The sequence below is a fragment of the Halichondria panicea genome, chromosome 16 (genome assembly GCF_963675165.1).
Source record: "Halichondria panicea chromosome 16, odHalPani1.1, whole genome shotgun sequence".
NCBI classification, from domain to species: Eukaryota; Metazoa; Porifera; class Demospongiae; order Suberitida; family Halichondriidae; genus Halichondria; species Halichondria panicea.
In genome coordinates, this window is record NC_087392.1 from 27,937 (window position 1) to 43,890 (window position 15,954).

At 44.6% G+C, this 15,954-nt stretch overlaps 6 protein-coding genes across 7 annotated transcripts; 2 read left to right on the forward strand and 4 right to left on the reverse strand.

Moving 5' to 3' along the window:
* Positions 1-1,992: 1,992 nt before the first annotated feature.
* LOC135349753 (homogentisate 1,2-dioxygenase-like) lies at positions 1,993-4,846 on the reverse strand. 2 transcript variants are annotated; one of them, XR_010398999.1, is made up of 11 exons: positions 4,681-4,846; positions 4,439-4,630; positions 4,339-4,389; positions 4,098-4,224; positions 3,866-4,045; positions 3,606-3,724; positions 3,452-3,556; positions 3,272-3,398; positions 2,617-2,883; positions 2,206-2,342; positions 1,993-2,152 (listed from the first exon to the last, which is right to left on the reverse strand). XR_010398999.1 is itself a non-coding variant. In XM_064548359.1 (11 exons), exons 1-11 carry the CDS (start codon positions 4,759-4,761, stop codon positions 2,116-2,118), a joined length of 1,338 nt encoding a protein of 445 aa, XP_064404429.1. In that variant the 5' UTR covers positions 4,762-4,845; the 3' UTR covers positions 1,993-2,115. The 2 variants fall into 2 exon arrangements, 1 of the variants encoding a protein (XP_064404429.1); XM_064548359.1 differs by having other exon boundaries at positions 2,702-2,883; positions 4,681-4,845.
* A 14-nt stretch (positions 4,847-4,860) lies between these two features.
* Positions 4,861-5,933, reverse strand: LOC135349757 (prefoldin subunit 3-like). Its single transcript, XM_064548364.1, has 4 exons — positions 5,795-5,933; positions 5,616-5,740; positions 5,389-5,554; positions 4,861-5,184 (listed from the first exon to the last, which is right to left on the reverse strand). The coding sequence occupies exons 1-4, from the start codon at positions 5,843-5,845 to the stop codon at positions 4,969-4,971; spliced, it is 558 nt and encodes a 185-aa protein (XP_064404434.1). The 5' UTR covers positions 5,846-5,933; the 3' UTR covers positions 4,861-4,968.
* On the forward strand, positions 5,933-8,280 carry LOC135349755 (aldo-keto reductase family 1 member A1-like). The gene is made up of 5 exons (XM_064548361.1): positions 5,933-6,101; positions 6,160-6,298; positions 6,843-7,095; positions 7,262-7,573; positions 8,014-8,280. Exons 1-5 carry the CDS (start codon positions 5,978-5,980, stop codon positions 8,164-8,166), a joined length of 981 nt encoding a protein of 326 aa, XP_064404431.1. The 5' UTR covers positions 5,933-5,977; the 3' UTR covers positions 8,167-8,280.
* Positions 8,246-10,859, reverse strand: LOC135349754 (protein NLRC3-like). Its single transcript, XM_064548360.1, has 8 exons — positions 10,636-10,859; positions 10,300-10,429; positions 10,116-10,233; positions 9,887-10,062; positions 9,490-9,658; positions 9,176-9,307; positions 8,703-8,977; positions 8,246-8,535 (listed from the first exon to the last, which is right to left on the reverse strand). Exons 1-8 carry the CDS (start codon positions 10,776-10,778, stop codon positions 8,356-8,358), a joined length of 1,323 nt encoding a protein of 440 aa, XP_064404430.1. The 5' UTR covers positions 10,779-10,859; the 3' UTR covers positions 8,246-8,355.
* A 25-nt stretch (positions 10,860-10,884) lies between these two features.
* LOC135349756 (uncharacterized) lies at positions 10,885-12,041 on the forward strand. Its single transcript, XM_064548362.1, has 3 exons — positions 10,885-11,073; positions 11,249-11,299; positions 11,559-12,041. The coding sequence occupies exons 1-3, from the start codon at positions 10,914-10,916 to the stop codon at positions 11,978-11,980; spliced, it is 633 nt and encodes a 210-aa protein (XP_064404432.1). The 5' UTR covers positions 10,885-10,913; the 3' UTR covers positions 11,981-12,041.
* Positions 12,042-13,307: 1,266 nt separating this feature from the next.
* On the reverse strand, positions 13,308-15,954 carry LOC135349752 (calmodulin-regulated spectrin-associated protein 1-like). Its single transcript, XM_064548358.1, has 9 exons — positions 15,854-15,954; positions 15,515-15,802; positions 15,375-15,460; positions 15,142-15,326; positions 14,238-15,097; positions 13,937-14,185; positions 13,788-13,889; positions 13,570-13,634; positions 13,308-13,509 (listed from the first exon to the last, which is right to left on the reverse strand). The coding sequence occupies exons 1-9, from the start codon at positions 15,854-15,856 to the stop codon at positions 13,392-13,394; spliced, it is 1,956 nt and encodes a 651-aa protein (XP_064404428.1). The 5' UTR covers positions 15,857-15,954; the 3' UTR covers positions 13,308-13,391.

The window sequence follows — 15,954 nt, forward strand, 5'->3', positions numbered from 1 at the left end:
AAACTTGTCCATTCCATACAACAGCAATATCTGTGTACATGTAACTTGGCTGTAACCACAGTAAAAAGATAATGATTATGAATATCATTAAACCATGTTGATGCAGTAAGCAGCAAGCACTAAGTCCTAATTATAAAATCGTGTAACAGCCTCATAAAACATATCCATATGCCAATGAAAACTCGGTTGAGAATAGTGTATTATTGACCTTGCTTGACCCAATATAATTATTTTGCAAGTTTCCCTATATTTATACAAACAAGAGCCTAAGAGGTGCATGTGGCGGTGTCGGTGTGGTAGGCAAAGCATCACTGAATAAGTAGCATGATATGGGTGTAGTGTTATCTTGAAACTGATGAGAACCCCAGACACTTTGATACACCATTCTCAATTGAGAGCTCTTGGCATATGGAGCTGTTCTGAGGCTGTGCAAAGTCATTATCATGGTGTACACTGTACAGTATAAGCCTTGCCCAATTATGCTAGCATAATTTTGAGACTAATAGGGCATTGAGCATTATGCCAGCCTAATAGGCAAAAAATATTAGCCTATTAGGTAATTTTTACCAAATTTTGGTATATAGAAAGTATGATTTTATAGAAGCATCTGTGGTGTTGCAGTATAATTCTCATTGATCAAGAATAATGGGTAATAATTAAAGACTAATAAAAGACTAATAGGTACAATGAATGAGACTTGCAATTGGAGACTAGACTAATAGGTAAAATTTTGAGCATAATTGGGCAAGGCCTACTGTATATACAGTGCTTCATATATGCATGTGGTTACAACAGCCAAGTTACCCAAAATATTGCTAGTGTATAACTTGAATTCTGTGGATCCAATGTCAAAAATTTTATGATTTTCTGAAAGCTCAGAAAAAGACCTTTCCAATGGTGTCATCAAACTTTGTATTTGAGAGATAAAAGTATTTGCCAATTTGGTGATACCATGGATTATAGCCCATGGTCCGAGGCCGAAAAATGTCAAATTTAGACTCCAAAGAAGTTTTGGATTAAAACATATCATTTGAAAGGTCTTTTTCTAAGCTTTCAGAAAATTAGAATATTTTTGACATTGGATGAACGGTACTCAAGTTAATGGCTGTTGAAAGATGTTCCCCCTGCACAATTTAATCAATGGTTTTGGGACTCTTTCAGCTGCTATAACTTGAATTCTGTGGATCCAATGTCAAAAATTTTATGATTTTCTGAAAGCTCAGAAAAAGACCTTTCAAATGGTGTCATCAAACTTTGTATTTGAGAGATAAAAGTATTTGCCAATTTGGTGATACCATGGATTATAGCCCATGGTCCGAGGCCAAAAAATGTCAAATTTAGACTCCAAAGAAGTTTTGGATTAAAACATATCATTTGAAAGGTCTTTTTCTAAGCTTTCAGAAAATTAGAATATTTTTGGCATTGGATGAACAGTACTCAAGTTAATGGCTGTTGAAAGATGTTCCCCCTCCACAATTTGGTTTGGACTCTTCCAGCTGCTACTACATGTACTACAGTGTAGTGCACTTGCAACAAAACCACAATTTATAGGTATGATAATCAAAACTGAAAGGGAAAATCATATTTAGCATACATGTCGTTATTTCGGTCACTTCTGATTCTACAAAATGAATAATTCTAGCACATATTATTCTGAGAATAATAAAGACAGAACCTAATCTACCAAAAAGGGAAAGTTGGGACCAAGACACTCCAACTTGATTATGTACTTGACAGGAGAATGATGCATTCAAAAGTTAGAGTTATTGATTCGTAAAGAAATGAAGAAAAGTCCCCCAAGAGGGAATCGAACCCATGTCTTATCTATCATATGATCTACGAAGCCACCACCCTAACCACTAAGGCACTCCCAGAGATCTTTATAAGCCTATACAGATTAGGGGATTAGTTTAGGGTTTTAGGCTAGATGAAATAAAATATTATTGTGGTTTTTTTGCTGTAAGGTAATTCTCTGTTGCAAGTGCACTGCAATCCACTGTAAAATAATAATTTTAATAAACCATCAGATACAATACAATAATAACAATAGCTACAGTTCACTGGATCTACACTAGTACTGTGTCCATCTATATATACACTAGCACTAGAACGGCATTATTGATCAGTCACAGTTGGTGAAGTGAAACTCTTCCTGCAATACAAACATGGGTAAGGGATACACTCACTATGCAAACTAAGGCTTACTGTGCAGGAGGGTTCGTAGGGTCAAAGTGTTTGTGTAGTCCTTGCCAGCACTTGTAATAAGAGGGGTCCAATGTGAGGCAGCTCTTCTCTCCCCACTCTGTCACACACATGCTGAACATGCTCTCAAACATGAACGCCTGCAGGGTTCATAGAGGTCAATCAATACATGGTGACACAGGGTTCACATAGGTTAACACACGGTGACCTGACATGCAACAACCAAATCAGACAATCGACAATCCCAACTAGAAATCAAAGGTAGCTATCAAAGCAAGCCCATTCAGCTGAAAATTAAGTCGCTGAAAAAGGAGCCATTTGGCAAGCTACTTGGGAAGTCATAATAAGTAATAGATGCATTCTGTAGCTCTGACTTGGTGTGAGCAAATCAAAGTTCTGGTAGGGAAGACTCACGGTACAATGTATGTAGGTCATGCTTTTCCATCAACATTTTAAGATTTGGGCCCATTAGCAAGTGTTGTAAGGACGTCACTCTCACTTGTGTGCCCTCCAGTTTGACTGGAGACAATGGAGCAGCAGAAGAGGCTTTAGAGAATGCATCAGCATCAGGGCCATGCGGAGTCATCATACTGTGTAGAGTGGCTCCTCCTGGCATAAAGCCTTCCTGTTTAGCCTCATACCGACCATGGATGAGCCCCATAAACTCACTCATGCAGTTCCCTACAGGAAGAATAGCATACCTCACTTGAAATGTGGAGTCAACATAGCTACAGTGAACACAGTAAGACAATACATCATGTGCGTCCATAGCTACAGTGAACACAGTAGGACAATACATCATGCGTCCATAGCTACAGTGAACACAGTAGGACAATACATCATGCGTCCATAGCTACAGTGAACACAGTAGGACAATACATCATGCGTCCATAGCTACAGTGAACACAGTAGGACAATACATCATGCGTCCATAGCTACAGTGAACACAGTAGGACAATACATCACGCGTATAGTCTACACACTGCAAGAGTAGATAAGCTTCTGCTTTTTTTCAAGCGAAGTGAAAATGGTGGTAGGAAATATTGCAGTGACTAATATACTGACTCACTGTGGTACCAAGGAGGTCTGAAAGTGTGCTCTTGTACACACCATCTAGGAGGGAAGATGACAAAGTCAGCCAAAGCCACTCCAGGAGTAGAGCTAGGAGCAGTGAGTACAGTGAATATGGAGGGGTCCTGGGAATAGATACATTGGTTCTATATACTCAAAGGGGCAGTGAGATACTTACACAATGATCGAATGAAACAGCATTGACTGCCATGAACCTGCTCAGATCGTACTTATACGGGTAGTAGTTACCGTGCCAACCAACCACATCAAATGGAGAGTGGTCCTGTGTGTGTGTGGGCGGTAGTGTGTGTGTGTGTGGGTGGTGGTCTTACCTGCTCAGCTGAGAATAGCTCTCCCTGGAACTTTGACACAACGATGTATGGCTTCTCTTTGTCTTCGTACCAAGCGACTGGACACAAAAAGTCTCGAGGGTTCGCAAGACCGTTCGCACCTACAGTTACCATGGATACACAGTTACCAATGATAATGGACATTTCAGAGTGGTGCTGTATATATTCCCATACATGTACGCTATGAGTGTTGTATTGAAACAGCCACAGCTAGTGTATGTAATTATAGCGTGTGTATTTACCAATAGGGCCTAGTTGAGGTAGTTGGAAGTGTGCTCCAAATACCTCTAGGATGTATCCTCGTGAAGGTCCACTCACTGCCACTGAAAAGCGCTGACCTTGCTGTATTACTAGGATCTCATTAGACGTCACTTCCAAACACCCAAATTCAGTGATGACACTCAGAGCACCTTGTTGAGGAACTGCAATTAAGGGGCTCATAATGACAGGGGCAGAGAGAGAACAACTCCTCACCAATCAAGAAGTCACCATCAGCATTGTACATACACTTATTGTCCATGGACTGGTTGCAAGTGTACACATGAATAGCAATTCCATTTCTGAGCTTTGGGTCTCCAGCTCCACACACTGTATGCAGGCCCTACACATACACAGCTTAACACATGCACACACGCACACACACACACACGCGCGCACGCACACACACACACACACACACACACACACACACACACACACACACACACACACACACCTCTACGAAGTCTGTTGGTTTGTCAGGCATGGTGAATGGCTTCCAGCGCATCTGTAGGGTGAGGGGTAAGAGTGGGCGGGAGTATAATATAGGGGGGTACCTGATTGGGGTTAGGGGGCCAATCAAAAGTGTTAGTGAGGTCTCCTTTGCTCATGCGTTGGAAGGGTTGATGGACTACTGAGGGACGAATGCGATACAGCCAGCTCCTCCTGTTGCTCTCACGAGGAGCTGTAAACGCAGTCCCAGACAACTGCTCACAATACAGACCGTAAGGACAATTCTGAGGATTGTTCTGAAATACAACAGCTCATGATAATCCAATGCAAGGCACACCGTCCTCACCTGTCCTACAGGCAGGGCTCCAGGTAGCGCCTCAGAGGAGATCTCACTACCAAACCCAGGATGATAGCGCAGACACTCCATTCCTATATCCTATATCAATCCACTTCAGCACTGTCCAGCTAGCTAGTCTGGGGTCGTTATTCGATCCAAGGCATGAAGTAGCCCCACCCACCTTTATGATTTATTGCAGCAGAATATAAACTCATTTCAAACACATTTCCATTACAACAATGAGCCAAACTAGTAAGCACACTAACAGAGAGCAGTCAGTCAGTGAGGCATGGCTAACTATAAAGATGGTGTTGTAGCAGTAGCCTTGACTTTCCTCCTCTCCTGGACATCCCAGTTATACACTCTGGCCATGTCCACCTCAATGGTGGTGATCTGATCCTTGACTCTATCCAGCTCACTCTGCACTTGAGTCAATGAACCTTTGGCAGTGGAGAGGTTCTGAGTTAACATGGCTGCCCCTTCCTCAATAGGGTACTCAAGCATCACATTCGCCTGCACACAAGCAGAGGCAACATTAGAAAACAATGAAGTGCACGACACAAACATTAACTAGATGTCACATAGCAGATTATTCACTATGTTCAAGCTTGCTGGGATCTGGGATATAGCTTTGTGTAATTTTTATGAAATAAACAGTTTTGGCAAGCTACTTTCGAGGTCATAACTTCACTAATATTGAGGAGATGCATTCCGTACCCCAAGCCATAACATGATAGAGTCAGTGTGAGGTATGTCTGCAGTGGCAAACACACTATCAGAGAGCATATAGTTGGTAGTGATGAGTCTGCCCTCTTTCTGCTTGCTCTGTAGAGTGGCCACAGTGTCCAGAGAAGTTTGTATCTCAGGGATTTGATCACGCAGCCTGCACACACACCCGTCAGTACACACGCGCACACACACACACACACACACACAAAGGTCACCTCTTCTTCTTTTGACTCAGATTATACTCCATGAATTTGTATTTCTTGTAGAGCTCATCAAAGCGCCTAATAACCACCTCAGCTGAGGGATTCTCTGGCTTGGCCATGAAAGACTCCACGTCATCCTGCATCACACACACACACTCACATACATATACACTGACTGTAAGGACACTCACGAGAAATATGGCCTCAGGAATAGTACTGCTCAGCTCCTTCTCCACCTCCATGCTGCTCTATCCAATTATACGATCCATGCTTCAGAAGTTCAAAGTTCAGCATTAGGTATTGAAATATTGAAACACTTTGCATGATATGTTGTCGAGCGACCCTGTACCAGATCTACACACCGTAAAGAAAGAATGGCTGCCCAACAACCCACGGCTAAACTGTTTACTGGCGCAACGCTACCTCTGGTAGGCTTGGGTACTTGGAAGAGCAAGCCAGGAGAGGTGGCCAATGCTGTCAAGGTTGCTCTAGTCGCGGGTAAGCTTCAATCAGCTGAAATAACCCTGCATACCAATACCACTATCTCTACACACAGGCTATCGCCATCTTGACTGTGCTGCGGTGTATGGTAACGAGGCTGAGGTGGGCCAGGGACTCAAGGAAGGACTGGCTGCCAACTCCATCAACAGAGAAGATGTATTTATCACCTCTAAGCTATGGAACACCAAACACAGGTACCCACGTATATACCGTACCATATAGCGGCTAATATTTGAGGGCACACACACACACACACAGTGTTACTAGCTAGCTAGCCCCTCCCCCCCCACACACACACACAGTGTTACTAGCTAGCTAGCCCCTCCCCCCCCCCCACACACACACAGTGTTACTAGCTAGCTAACCCCTCCCCCCCCCCACACACACACACACACAGTGTTACTAGCTAGCTAACCCCTCCCCCCCCCACACACACACACACACAGTGTTACTAGCTAGCTAGCCCCTCCCCCCCCCACACACACAGTGTTACTAGCTAGCTAGCCCCTCCCCCCCCACACACACACAGTGTTACTAGCTAGCTAGCCCCTCCCCCCCCCCCCACACACACACACACAGTGTTACTAGCTAGCTAGCCCCTCCCCCCCCCACACACACAGTGTTACTAGCTAGCCCCTCCCCCCACACACACACACAGTGTTACTAGCTAGCCCCTCCCCCCCCACACACACACAGTGTTACTAGCTAGCCCCTCCCCCCCCCCCCACACACACATAGTGCTTGTGATGTCCGCCCTGCAGTGGAGGCCACTCTAAAGAACCTAGGAGTGGACTATCTAGACCTGTACCTCATCCACTGGCCCATGGGTTTCCAACCTGGAGAGGTGAATATGCCACGCAAGCCTGATGGCTCTATGGCTTACAGTGACACTAGCTACCTTGAGACATGGCCTGCCATGGAACAACTAGTGGATGATGGACTAGTCAAGCACATTGGCCTCTCTAACTTCAACAGCAAACAGATTGATGAGGTACCCTTCCATTGTCCCTGTAGCTACTATAATTATAGCAGGTGGTTTTTAGCTATCCAGTTTAATCATAAATATCCATACAGCTCAGAATAGTGGCGTAGAACACCTATTGCACATTTCGCAGCTTTATAATGATACAGTACATGTTATTATTATACTGCTGTAGGTTATGGGCAAGGCTAGGATCCAACCTGCTGCTCTCCAATGTGAGAGTCATCCCTACCTTAGTCAGAGAGAGCTTATTGCTCATGCTGACAAGTATGGCATTGTGTTTGAAGCGTACAGTCCCCTTGGTTCCCCCGACCGTCCCTGGGCTAAACCAGGAGAGCCAAGTCTATTAGAGGATCCACGTATTGTAGAGATTGGACAACGCTATAACAAGACTGCAGCACAAGTATTGATTCGCTATCAAGTTGAGAGGGGAGTTGCTGTTCTGCCCAAGAGTGTGACTCCTACTAGGATCCAAGCCAACATTAATGTGAGCTAGTCAACCTGTGTGTGTGTGTACACTCTGACAATGCATCTCTGAGAAAGCAATACAATGGATTGCAGTCCATCAACCAGCAAGACCACTGTAGAATGATAATAGGCGTGGCCTAGTGGTTAGGGTGGTGGCTTAATAGATTACATGATAAATAAGGTGTGGGTTCGATTCCCTCTTGGGGACCATTTTCTTTACGTAATTTCCCTGAATACATGAATACACATCACCTGTCAAGTACATCAATTGGCCGAAATATTCAACTACGAATTTACCTTTCAGTTTGGTCCTGGATGAATATCTAATTGTAGTTTGGCTGTGGCAATTCTCTGTTGCTAGTGCACTGCAATCCACTGTAACAAACTAACAAAGTCCCCTATTCTTTGTTCATCACCCCCAACCATAAATCTTATTATTGACTATGTTCCTTGCTATAGGTGCTTGACTTCAGTCTTAGCTCTGAGGACATGGCAGTGCTTGCAACCTTCAACAGAGACTGGAGAGCTTGTCTGCCAACAATCTCGGTGAATGGTGTTGAAGTACCTCGAGATAGGAACCACCCACTGTTCCCGTTTAACATTCCTTACTAACTCTGACTCTTTAGAAACTATAGCCACAGAATAGCCACAGGTGTTAGTTTATTTTTTAGTTTTTATAATTATTAGACAGTTGAGTTGACCAAAAAACAATTTTTACAATGATAAGTACCAGGGTACCTAGTTATGTATACAAGCAGGAGTGCACTCCTGATACAAGTGATGGGTTGGTTAATCATTATATCAATAAAGGTGTGAGGGTGATAGTTGGGAGCTAGCTTGTCGTGCAAAGTTCTGCTCATTTCTTTGCCTTGCTAGTTTCCTTGCCTGTGCCTCTGTGTGGCTAATAGAGTGAGAGCTCCTGGTACCATAGTAACTACCAAGCTTCTTGAGGGAACTATACTTGCTCACATTATCAGCAATCTGCATAAGCAAATACATGCATTATAATAATACCCCACTCTAAGAAAGGCCAACTACACAACATAAAGGCCAGGTCCCAAATGAATATGAAGCAACCAAGGCCAGCTCTGTGTATAAGAGCCAACACTCTGTATTATACTGAGGGGTTCCACTGTACATGATTATACCTCTTTCTCCACGGGATTGCTCATTCTGCTGCCATGTATGTCCAGTACAGTGAGTGTTGTATTGCTCTGACAGAGGACCTCACACAGTCTAGTCCCACCCTCATCTCCAAATGGATTGTCTCCAATTAGCAGCATATCGAGACCAGAGTTGACTGCCAGGCACTCTGCAAGTGCTGCCACTGCATTGTCTCCCAACAGGTTGCTAGAGAGTAGTACTTTACGCAGCGATTGATTGTGTCTCAACATGTCAGCAATGCTCTTGCCTCCATCATCAGCTAAAGAGAAGGGAGTAGTGAGTCTGTCATAGCACTACCAAACACCTACTAAATGCAACTTTTAAATTTAAAATCGGACGTTCTTAGTAGTACAAGTACAACCCTCAAAGGCCTGATTCTAAAATACCCACATATAATTATAGACCAGGCTCTTCAATTGCTGATTCAATGCTATCAAACAGCTACTAGTTAGGGCACCTATTTGGTTTCCTCCTAATCCGAGGGATCGCAGAGTGGTGTTCAACTTGAGTGCTGCTGCTAGATGTCCCGCCCCCTCATCTCGTATCTCATTACCCCCCAAACCAATAGACTGCAGACTGCACACGTTGTCTGAGAGTGGAGATATTGTAATCTCTATATCTAATGTTTGTATGAACTATAATTATTATACTCATGCTGCTATAACTTCGTAAGCTCAGAATAGTGACGTAGAATCTTATTCCACAGTTTTAATTTTTCAGATTAGCTAATGCTCTAAAATGAATGCCCTGGATTAATCCGCTATACAGTACCTTGCAATAGAGTGGCTAGATGCAGTGCCCCCTTGTCCCCCAGCTCATTGCCCCCCAGACCCATCCACAGGAGACTGTTGTTGTCCTGTAGACTCTGGGAGAGAGCCCAAGCACCTTCTGCTCCAATGTGGTTACTACCCAGTCCAATCCACAGCAGTGTCTTGTTGCCCTACACACACACAACAATATTTAGACTATAGAATAACAACATTCACAATATGGGATTGTTAGCATTCTGTTGGAGCTAGTAACGTGAACAGTGGACACAATTCCTCCCACCAAACTATACTTGTTGTATACCCAAACACACACACACACACAGTAGTAATTGCACACACCATCAGTGTAACTGACACACTGACATGGCTCCTTGTAAATGTGTAGCGGACATTGTTACCTGCAGCCCCTCTGCCAAGCGTTGTGCTCCTTGTCCTGAGATATCATTCTGCCAGAGAGACAATCCCTCCAGTTTAAAGTTGAGTTTGAGAGATCCTCCCAAATACTGAGCACTCACATCTGTCAGACTGTTGGTCCCCACTTCTAGAGTCACTAGTGTTCTGTTCCTACACAGAGCTGTAGAGTGGGTGAGTGTGAGAAGTGGAGTGGGCGGGAATGATAGCTCTTACCAGTGGCCAAAGCCTCAAGTCCTCTGTCTCCAATATCACAGTTATTGAGGGCAAGATGTTGTAGTACTTTGTTAGTCTCTAGTACAGCAGCTAGACTCTCTGCACCCTCAGGGCCAATCTGTGCAGCAAGTGAGTGGGTGTATGACTGGGAAAGGGGAAGGGCTGACTGACTGACTGACTGTACCTGCTCATTGTCTGATAGGTTGAGTTTGGTGATGTTGCAAGTGAGGAAAGAGTTGCACAGTGTGTCTGATATGTGCTGAACACTCACAGGGCCCACACCACAGCCTACCACACTCAGCTCCTCTACAACACTGCACAGGGTGGAAATAAGGTGATAGGCTTTAAAGTAAACACATCTCCCTGGAGACACAGTATATTTTACATAAACAACTGAGTAGACATGGCAATAATCCTGTACATTAGAGGCCTACCTAGAGTCTATAGTGAGGTAGCTAGAGCCTTTAGTGAGGCAGCTAGAGCCGTTAGTGAGGCAGCTAGAGCCTATAGAGCCAGGTACCTGTTCCTTCTGAGAGCTTCAGAGAGCTTCCTAATAGACTTGTCTGATACTTGCAAGCCCTCCACTTTGACCTCAGTAGTTCCACTACCATTCTCCTTAATATCCCTGCGCAGATGACTCAGTTTAGAGGCGTCCTGGCCCATGGCTGCAGCCTGGAATAGTGATCAGTGTGTTGTGTGTATCTTGTTGCTTGAGACTTGAGGACCTCCCACTAATAATAATCATATTCATATCATACCGATGGTCTAGGTCGGCGGGGGGGGGTGTGTCGACACAGCATGGCAGAGCTAGAGGACAAAGAACAACTGAGTGACTCTCAGCTGTGTGAGGAGCTGGCAAGGCTGGGTAGTCAGTCTGGTCCCATCACTGACACAACACGGCTAGTATACCAGCGACACTTGCGGAGGCTGTACTCTGGAGAGCACCCAGCAGCCAAAGGTATTTTTATCAAGGAGTTTGTATATTTACGAATCTCTTGCCTATGAGTTATAGTTATTGACTGGTTGACTATAGTAAATGGCTTATAACAACCAATGCTGAGGGATCATATTCAGTGCTAGGACACAGTGAATCAGTGAATCATATTATGCTGTTATTGTCCACGTACGTACAGAGCCCTTGTCTGGTGAGGCTGCCTGCAATGTCAGTGGAGCCAGTGACTCAGGTGAGATCACATGTCATACCACAGCAATGTCTTCCGATTTCAAATCTAAAACTTGTAGTGCTACAATAATTATGATGTGCATAGTTCAGCGATACAATTCCGGCCCAATATAATTATGTTAAGAATCAGGCCTGTTTTCAGAGCTAACTTTGAGAGGCCATAACTTGTGCTAGGAACATCAGATTTCAAATCTAAAAGTTGCATGTAGTAGCTGCTGTAGGGGACCAGCTTGTACCATAGCATCTTGTGTTCCCTTTAGGTAAGGATGTATTCATCAGCTATGGGCGAGGGACAGTGGTCGGTCTGGAGGAGCTCAAGAGTCACCTAGAGAGTGCTGGCTATACTGTGTGGCTGGACTGCCTGGATATGAGTGGTGGGAGTGACTGGCATACTGTCATTGGTGAGGCAGTCAGGAACTGTCGTTGTCTAGTAGCCCTCATCAGCACCAAGTACACTACCTCGAAGCACTGCAAGAATGAACTGTTCATGGCCAACTCACTGGGCAAAGCTCTAATCCCTGTAGTGCTGGAGACAGTGGAGGACCCAGGAGTACAGTTTGCCATTTCTTCTCTTAATTGGATACTAGCCACTGATGGATTTAGACCGAAGACAATCGCTCAACAATTAATACAGGGACTGCAAACATTAGGCATTAGTCCTCGCCACATCATCTTTCCGTGATTTCTTGTGTGCAGTACAACATTTGTTATGACATTCAATGAACTTTGTTTACATGGTAAAACCACTTTGAAGTTTACATGTCCAGTTTTCCTCTGATATAACGCAACAAAAAGAATTGAATAAACAGTTGTTTCTTTGATGACCCTTTACCACACAAGCTCGCCAACAGAATTTGTTTCTTTGATGACCTTTTACCAGACAAGCTTATCACCATATGGAGACGGCTGGTGAGGAAAAGCGTTCACTTGTCCTTCCCTCTAGCAGCTTCCACAAGGCTGGATGTCGGGTGGATACTCACCCAAAAGGCCAGCAGCAATGGATCATGAGGCAAAAAGCATCGCAGCGAGTACAAGTGAGTGGCTAGTCATGATCAAAAGTGGACCACCTAGTATAGTGTATAGGCTGCTTTAGATGGCTGGCATTCTAATAGATATCATTACTAGTGATCAAACTATACAGCCTCTGTATAAAATGCATACATTGCTACACATTTGTTGACCCGTTACTTCATTGCGTACAGTGATGGAGAGCACGAGAGGGGCGGAGTCAGTGACAAGTTGCTATGACAACAGATGATGATGGAATTACAAGGTGACACTGTGGAATTTGCGTACAACCCATTGGACGTCTTTCACTGCAGATAGAGGAACACAATTAAGAAATAGTGAGTACTGCCGCGTGCAGAGTGTGACTCTTTCCCCCACCAGAACTGTGATCTGAGCATGTCATGTGATAGGCCTTGTCTAGAGCTACAGAATGCATCTCTTAGTTTTGATATTGATCGATTTTTCATAAAGTTATGACCTCCAGAAATCAGCTGGCCGAACTGCATCAACAGGTGATGGATGAGTTACAATTGACACTGGTGGGAGATGGGGACGACCCATTGGACGTCTTCATGGCTGCCTGGTGTACAGGTGTGATAAGTGGACGTCTTGGTGTACAGGTGTGATAAGTGGGTCTGTAATTATTCTTGTCCATACAGACTGAAGTGGATGGACCAATAGCCATCTAGATGTCAGTGACTCAGGTGCATGGCGTACCATTAGCAATGTGTAATACTGTGTTCACTTCAGGCATGCAAGAATCTACTGTTGATGACCAACTCACTGGGCAAAGCTCTAATCCCTGTACTGTACTGCTGGAGACAGTGGAGGACCAGGAGTACACATTGTGGATACGTACTAGCCACTGATATATGGCTCACACCAACATTTAATTACAGAGACTGTAAATTAACATTAGCTAGGCTCACAGTAACCTTGTTGAATAATTATATCATCCCGTCATAATAATTATTTCAGCTTTGACTGTATTATTATCATAATTATGATGAATAATTTACACAAATTTGCAGTCAACATTTTGTACAAACAGCAATTGAGACAGACAACACACAAACAAGTGTCAGTCAGTTATATCTGCGTCCCTTCTTGGCCCAGCACTCTGGTTGAATAGTGAGGGCATCCACTGACACAGACAACGCTCTAGTGGGCACTTCTCTGAACTCCTTACGACCAGAGTTGTATCTAATGAGGGCAAAGGGCAAAGGTGGATACACAAGCAGTCAATACACACTCGTAGCTTACTTGTAGACATGAGCCACCATGGCTGACTTGATGACCTTTGGACCATTCCCAAACAACTTGACCACCTGAAGAACGGTATGGAAATAATAGCCCATGCTTTTTCTTCGGAAATGGATTAGAAAGCAATCACTAAACAATTAATTTTTTTTATTCTGACTTAAGAAATGAGGGCTCACAGTAGCAGGCCCATTACTGACGCACGCACACACACACCATACCTGGTCAGAGTCTGGTAAATAGGAATAGAGACCTCTGAACTTGAATCCAATGATATCTCTGAAGAGTACCATGACATGACTAGCAGAGCAGCTCTCCAACTCCTACATGACACAAGTGAACACACACAGTGTGTAAGGTAAGCACTTACTGCCAGAGCTCTCTGCTTGGCTGACACATTAGGCTCCCCTGCTAGACACACATATGATATTGCATTCTTGATGAGCTTCTTGTTGGATTTAGCACGAGGGGCAATATATAGGTCAGGTCCAGTGTGTGTGATGATGTCCCCACCAGTGTGTCTCCGCTCCACAGTGGCCACACGTCGCACACGCTCACGCTCATATAGTCGAGCACGTACATCAGCCTCTCGTTGTTGCCGCAGTAACTCGTCGTTACCCTGGTAACCAACACATATAGTAGAAGACACAGTACACACATCAACACACAACCTTTGCAGTTCCTTGTGTCCATGGGTTGTCCTCGGGAGCGACTACAGGACTGGGGTTGCTGGTTCCTTGTATGGGAGAGAAGGGGAACTTGCCGAGTGATGTGCCACTATCTTCCTTGAAAAGTGCTGAACAAATTAGTTTCCTTCTATTCTCTCTAGCAAGATTATCTCTCCCTTTGATTCTCTCATACACTGCTAGCAATTGTTGCAGCTTCTCTGATGGCTCTGGAGTAGAGAGAGTAGAGGCCATGGCAGGTGGGTATATTGAGAGATGGATGTGTCTAGATTCCTCTTCACCACTCTCTGGATGATCATTCAATGGAGGTTCAATGACTGTGAGGCCAGCAGCAAGGGCAGTCTGATGTGTAGACACTGTGAAGCTTCTGCGTAGCTCCTCTAAAGGAGGTGCTGAAGTTTTGAGTCGTGTGATTGAGAGGCGAGGTTGTAGGAATGTTTGTGGGGGGAGAGCATCAGCCGAGATGAGGTCATGACTGGACATAGATCCCCTCAGTGGGGCCTTAAACACAGTCACCGCTTGTGGGGGGAGAGCATCAGCCGAGATGAGGTCATGACTGGACATAGATCCCCTCAGTGGGGCCTTAAACACAGTACGTCTACTAAGAGAGATATCGGAGGTAGACTGGAGGGTTGTCCTGCTGTAGTGTTTGTTCTCTAGACAGTGGTATAGGTGTGCCACAAGGGCAGTAGTGTTAGTACTCAAGTGAGTTGTGGGTGATCGATGCAGTTCCTCTGGTAGAATGTGGAACCCTGGTCGATCCAAATGATGGTTGAGGAATGAAACAGCTTTTGTCAGATTATCCAATGCTTGTTGAGGCGAGAGTGATTTGCCAAGGTGGAAATCTGGGGAGAAGGTGTTCATGACATGTGATATAAGGACAGTTTACCTGACACTGTGAAGAGCTTGGGTGTGTAGTGCAGTAGTAAAGCAGGCAGGCACTGGCCAGCATGCAGAGCGTCTGTGAGAGTAGAGGCTGGTGTTCTCACTAGAGGCATCTTATTGAGCCAGAGTAATAGACCCTCTGAGACAGTACAGGGAAGGTCCTTGGAGGCGACTAGTTTACCCACACGTCTGTAATCAGAGACTAGATACTCAGTTAGTTAGAGGATGGGTTCTTACCGGATAGTCCTCACGATAGCTGGTAGGGTAGCTATGGACCTAGTATAGAGTGTCATGAGCCCCTCCATCACTGCCAAGTGGCTGGCCTGTATTGCAAGCATAGCTAATAAGAGTACACACATAGGTCCAGGTAGACACACTTGTCTGATTGGTGCTGTCTGCTCAAGGGATGAGCTGTTAACCTCCTCTGTCATGAACACGCCATGACGTGCAAGCTTATGCACTAGAGCAGAGAAGTCACTTAATGGTCTTTCCTTTGGCAGTATCCTCGTCAGTAGGGAGCAGTAGATCCCTGGATGAGTGAGTGCCTTCACCACTCTCCTACAAAGGCATCCCTCTGATGTCAGTGGATCCACCAATAGGCTGATAGCAGGATGATTTGATGGCAACATGCTGGCAACCCAGCGTAGGGAGACACACAGGCCATTCTACAGCGGGGAAGACACTTTATATACACACCATTACATCAATATACACACCATTCTCGCATCACAGCAGCTTGCCTAGCTTCCAGCTTTATCTGAGTCATATTAATTCTATATAAAGAGCACCAAAATCGCCATAGAAACTTGATATGACC

What these genes read in the sequence shown, in the direction of transcription:
- LOC135349753 (XM_064548359.1), bottom strand. Translation starts at nt 4,761, where the DNA reads ATGGAGTGTCTGCGCTATCATCCTGGGTTTGGTAGTGAGATCTCCTCT. An exon ending in GGCCCCCTAACCCCAATCAG is followed by an intron (nt 4,390 to 4,438) that starts GTACCCCCCTAT and finishes CTCACCCTACAG; the next exon opens with ATGCGCTGGAAGCCATTCAC. An exon ending in TCAAACTGGAGGGCACACAA is followed by an intron (nt 2,343 to 2,701) that starts GTGAGAGTGACG and finishes TGAACCCTGCAG; the next exon opens with GCGTTCATGTTTGAGAGCAT.
- LOC135349755 (XM_064548361.1), top strand. Translation starts at nt 5,978, where the DNA reads ATGGCTGCCCAACAACCCACGGCTAAACTGTTTACTGGCGCAACGCTA. An exon ending in CAAGGTTGCTCTAGTCGCGG is followed by an intron (nt 6,102 to 6,159) that starts GTAAGCTTCAAT and finishes CTCTACACACAG; the next exon opens with GCTATCGCCATCTTGACTGT. An exon ending in GGATCCAAGCCAACATTAAT is followed by an intron (nt 7,574 to 8,013) that starts GTGAGCTAGTCA and finishes TCCTTGCTATAG; the next exon opens with GTGCTTGACTTCAGTCTTAG.
- LOC135349757 (XM_064548364.1), bottom strand. Translation starts at nt 5,845, where the DNA reads ATGGAGGTGGAGAAGGAGCTGAGCAGTACTATTCCTGAGGCCATATTT. An exon ending in TTCCTGAGGCCATATTTCTC is followed by an intron (nt 5,741 to 5,794) that starts GTGAGTGTCCTT and finishes TGTGTGATGCAG; the next exon opens with GATGACGTGGAGTCTTTCAT. An exon ending in CTATCATGTTATGGCTTGGG is followed by an intron (nt 5,185 to 5,388) that starts GTACGGAATGCA and finishes GCTTGTGTGCAG; the next exon opens with GCGAATGTGATGCTTGAGTA.
- LOC135349756 (XM_064548362.1), top strand. Translation starts at nt 10,914, where the DNA reads ATGGCAGAGCTAGAGGACAAAGAACAACTGAGTGACTCTCAGCTGTGT. An exon ending in AGAGCACCCAGCAGCCAAAG is followed by an intron (nt 11,074 to 11,248) that starts GTATTTTTATCA and finishes ACGTACGTACAG; the next exon opens with AGCCCTTGTCTGGTGAGGCT. An exon ending in CAGTGGAGCCAGTGACTCAG is followed by an intron (nt 11,300 to 11,558) that starts GTGAGATCACAT and finishes TGTTCCCTTTAG; the next exon opens with GTAAGGATGTATTCATCAGC.
- LOC135349752 (XM_064548358.1), bottom strand. An exon ending in CAAGCTCTTCACAGTGTCAG is followed by an intron (nt 15,098 to 15,141) that starts GTAAACTGTCCT and finishes CCTTCTCCCCAG; the next exon opens with ATTTCCACCTTGGCAAATCA. An exon ending in ATTTACCAGACTCTGACCAG is followed by an intron (nt 13,635 to 13,787) that starts GTATGGTGTGTG and finishes ACCGTTCTTCAG; the next exon opens with GTGGTCAAGTTGTTTGGGAA.
- LOC135349754 (XM_064548360.1), bottom strand. Translation starts at nt 10,778, where the DNA reads ATGGGCCAGGACGCCTCTAAACTGAGTCATCTGCGCAGGGATATTAAG. An exon ending in ACCTATCAGACAATGAGCAG is followed by an intron (nt 10,234 to 10,299) that starts GTACAGTCAGTC and finishes CTTGCTGCACAG; the next exon opens with ATTGGCCCTGAGGGTGCAGA. An exon ending in GCAATCCCGTGGAGAAAGAG is followed by an intron (nt 8,536 to 8,702) that starts GTATAATCATGT and finishes TTGCTTATGCAG; the next exon opens with ATTGCTGATAATGTGAGCAA.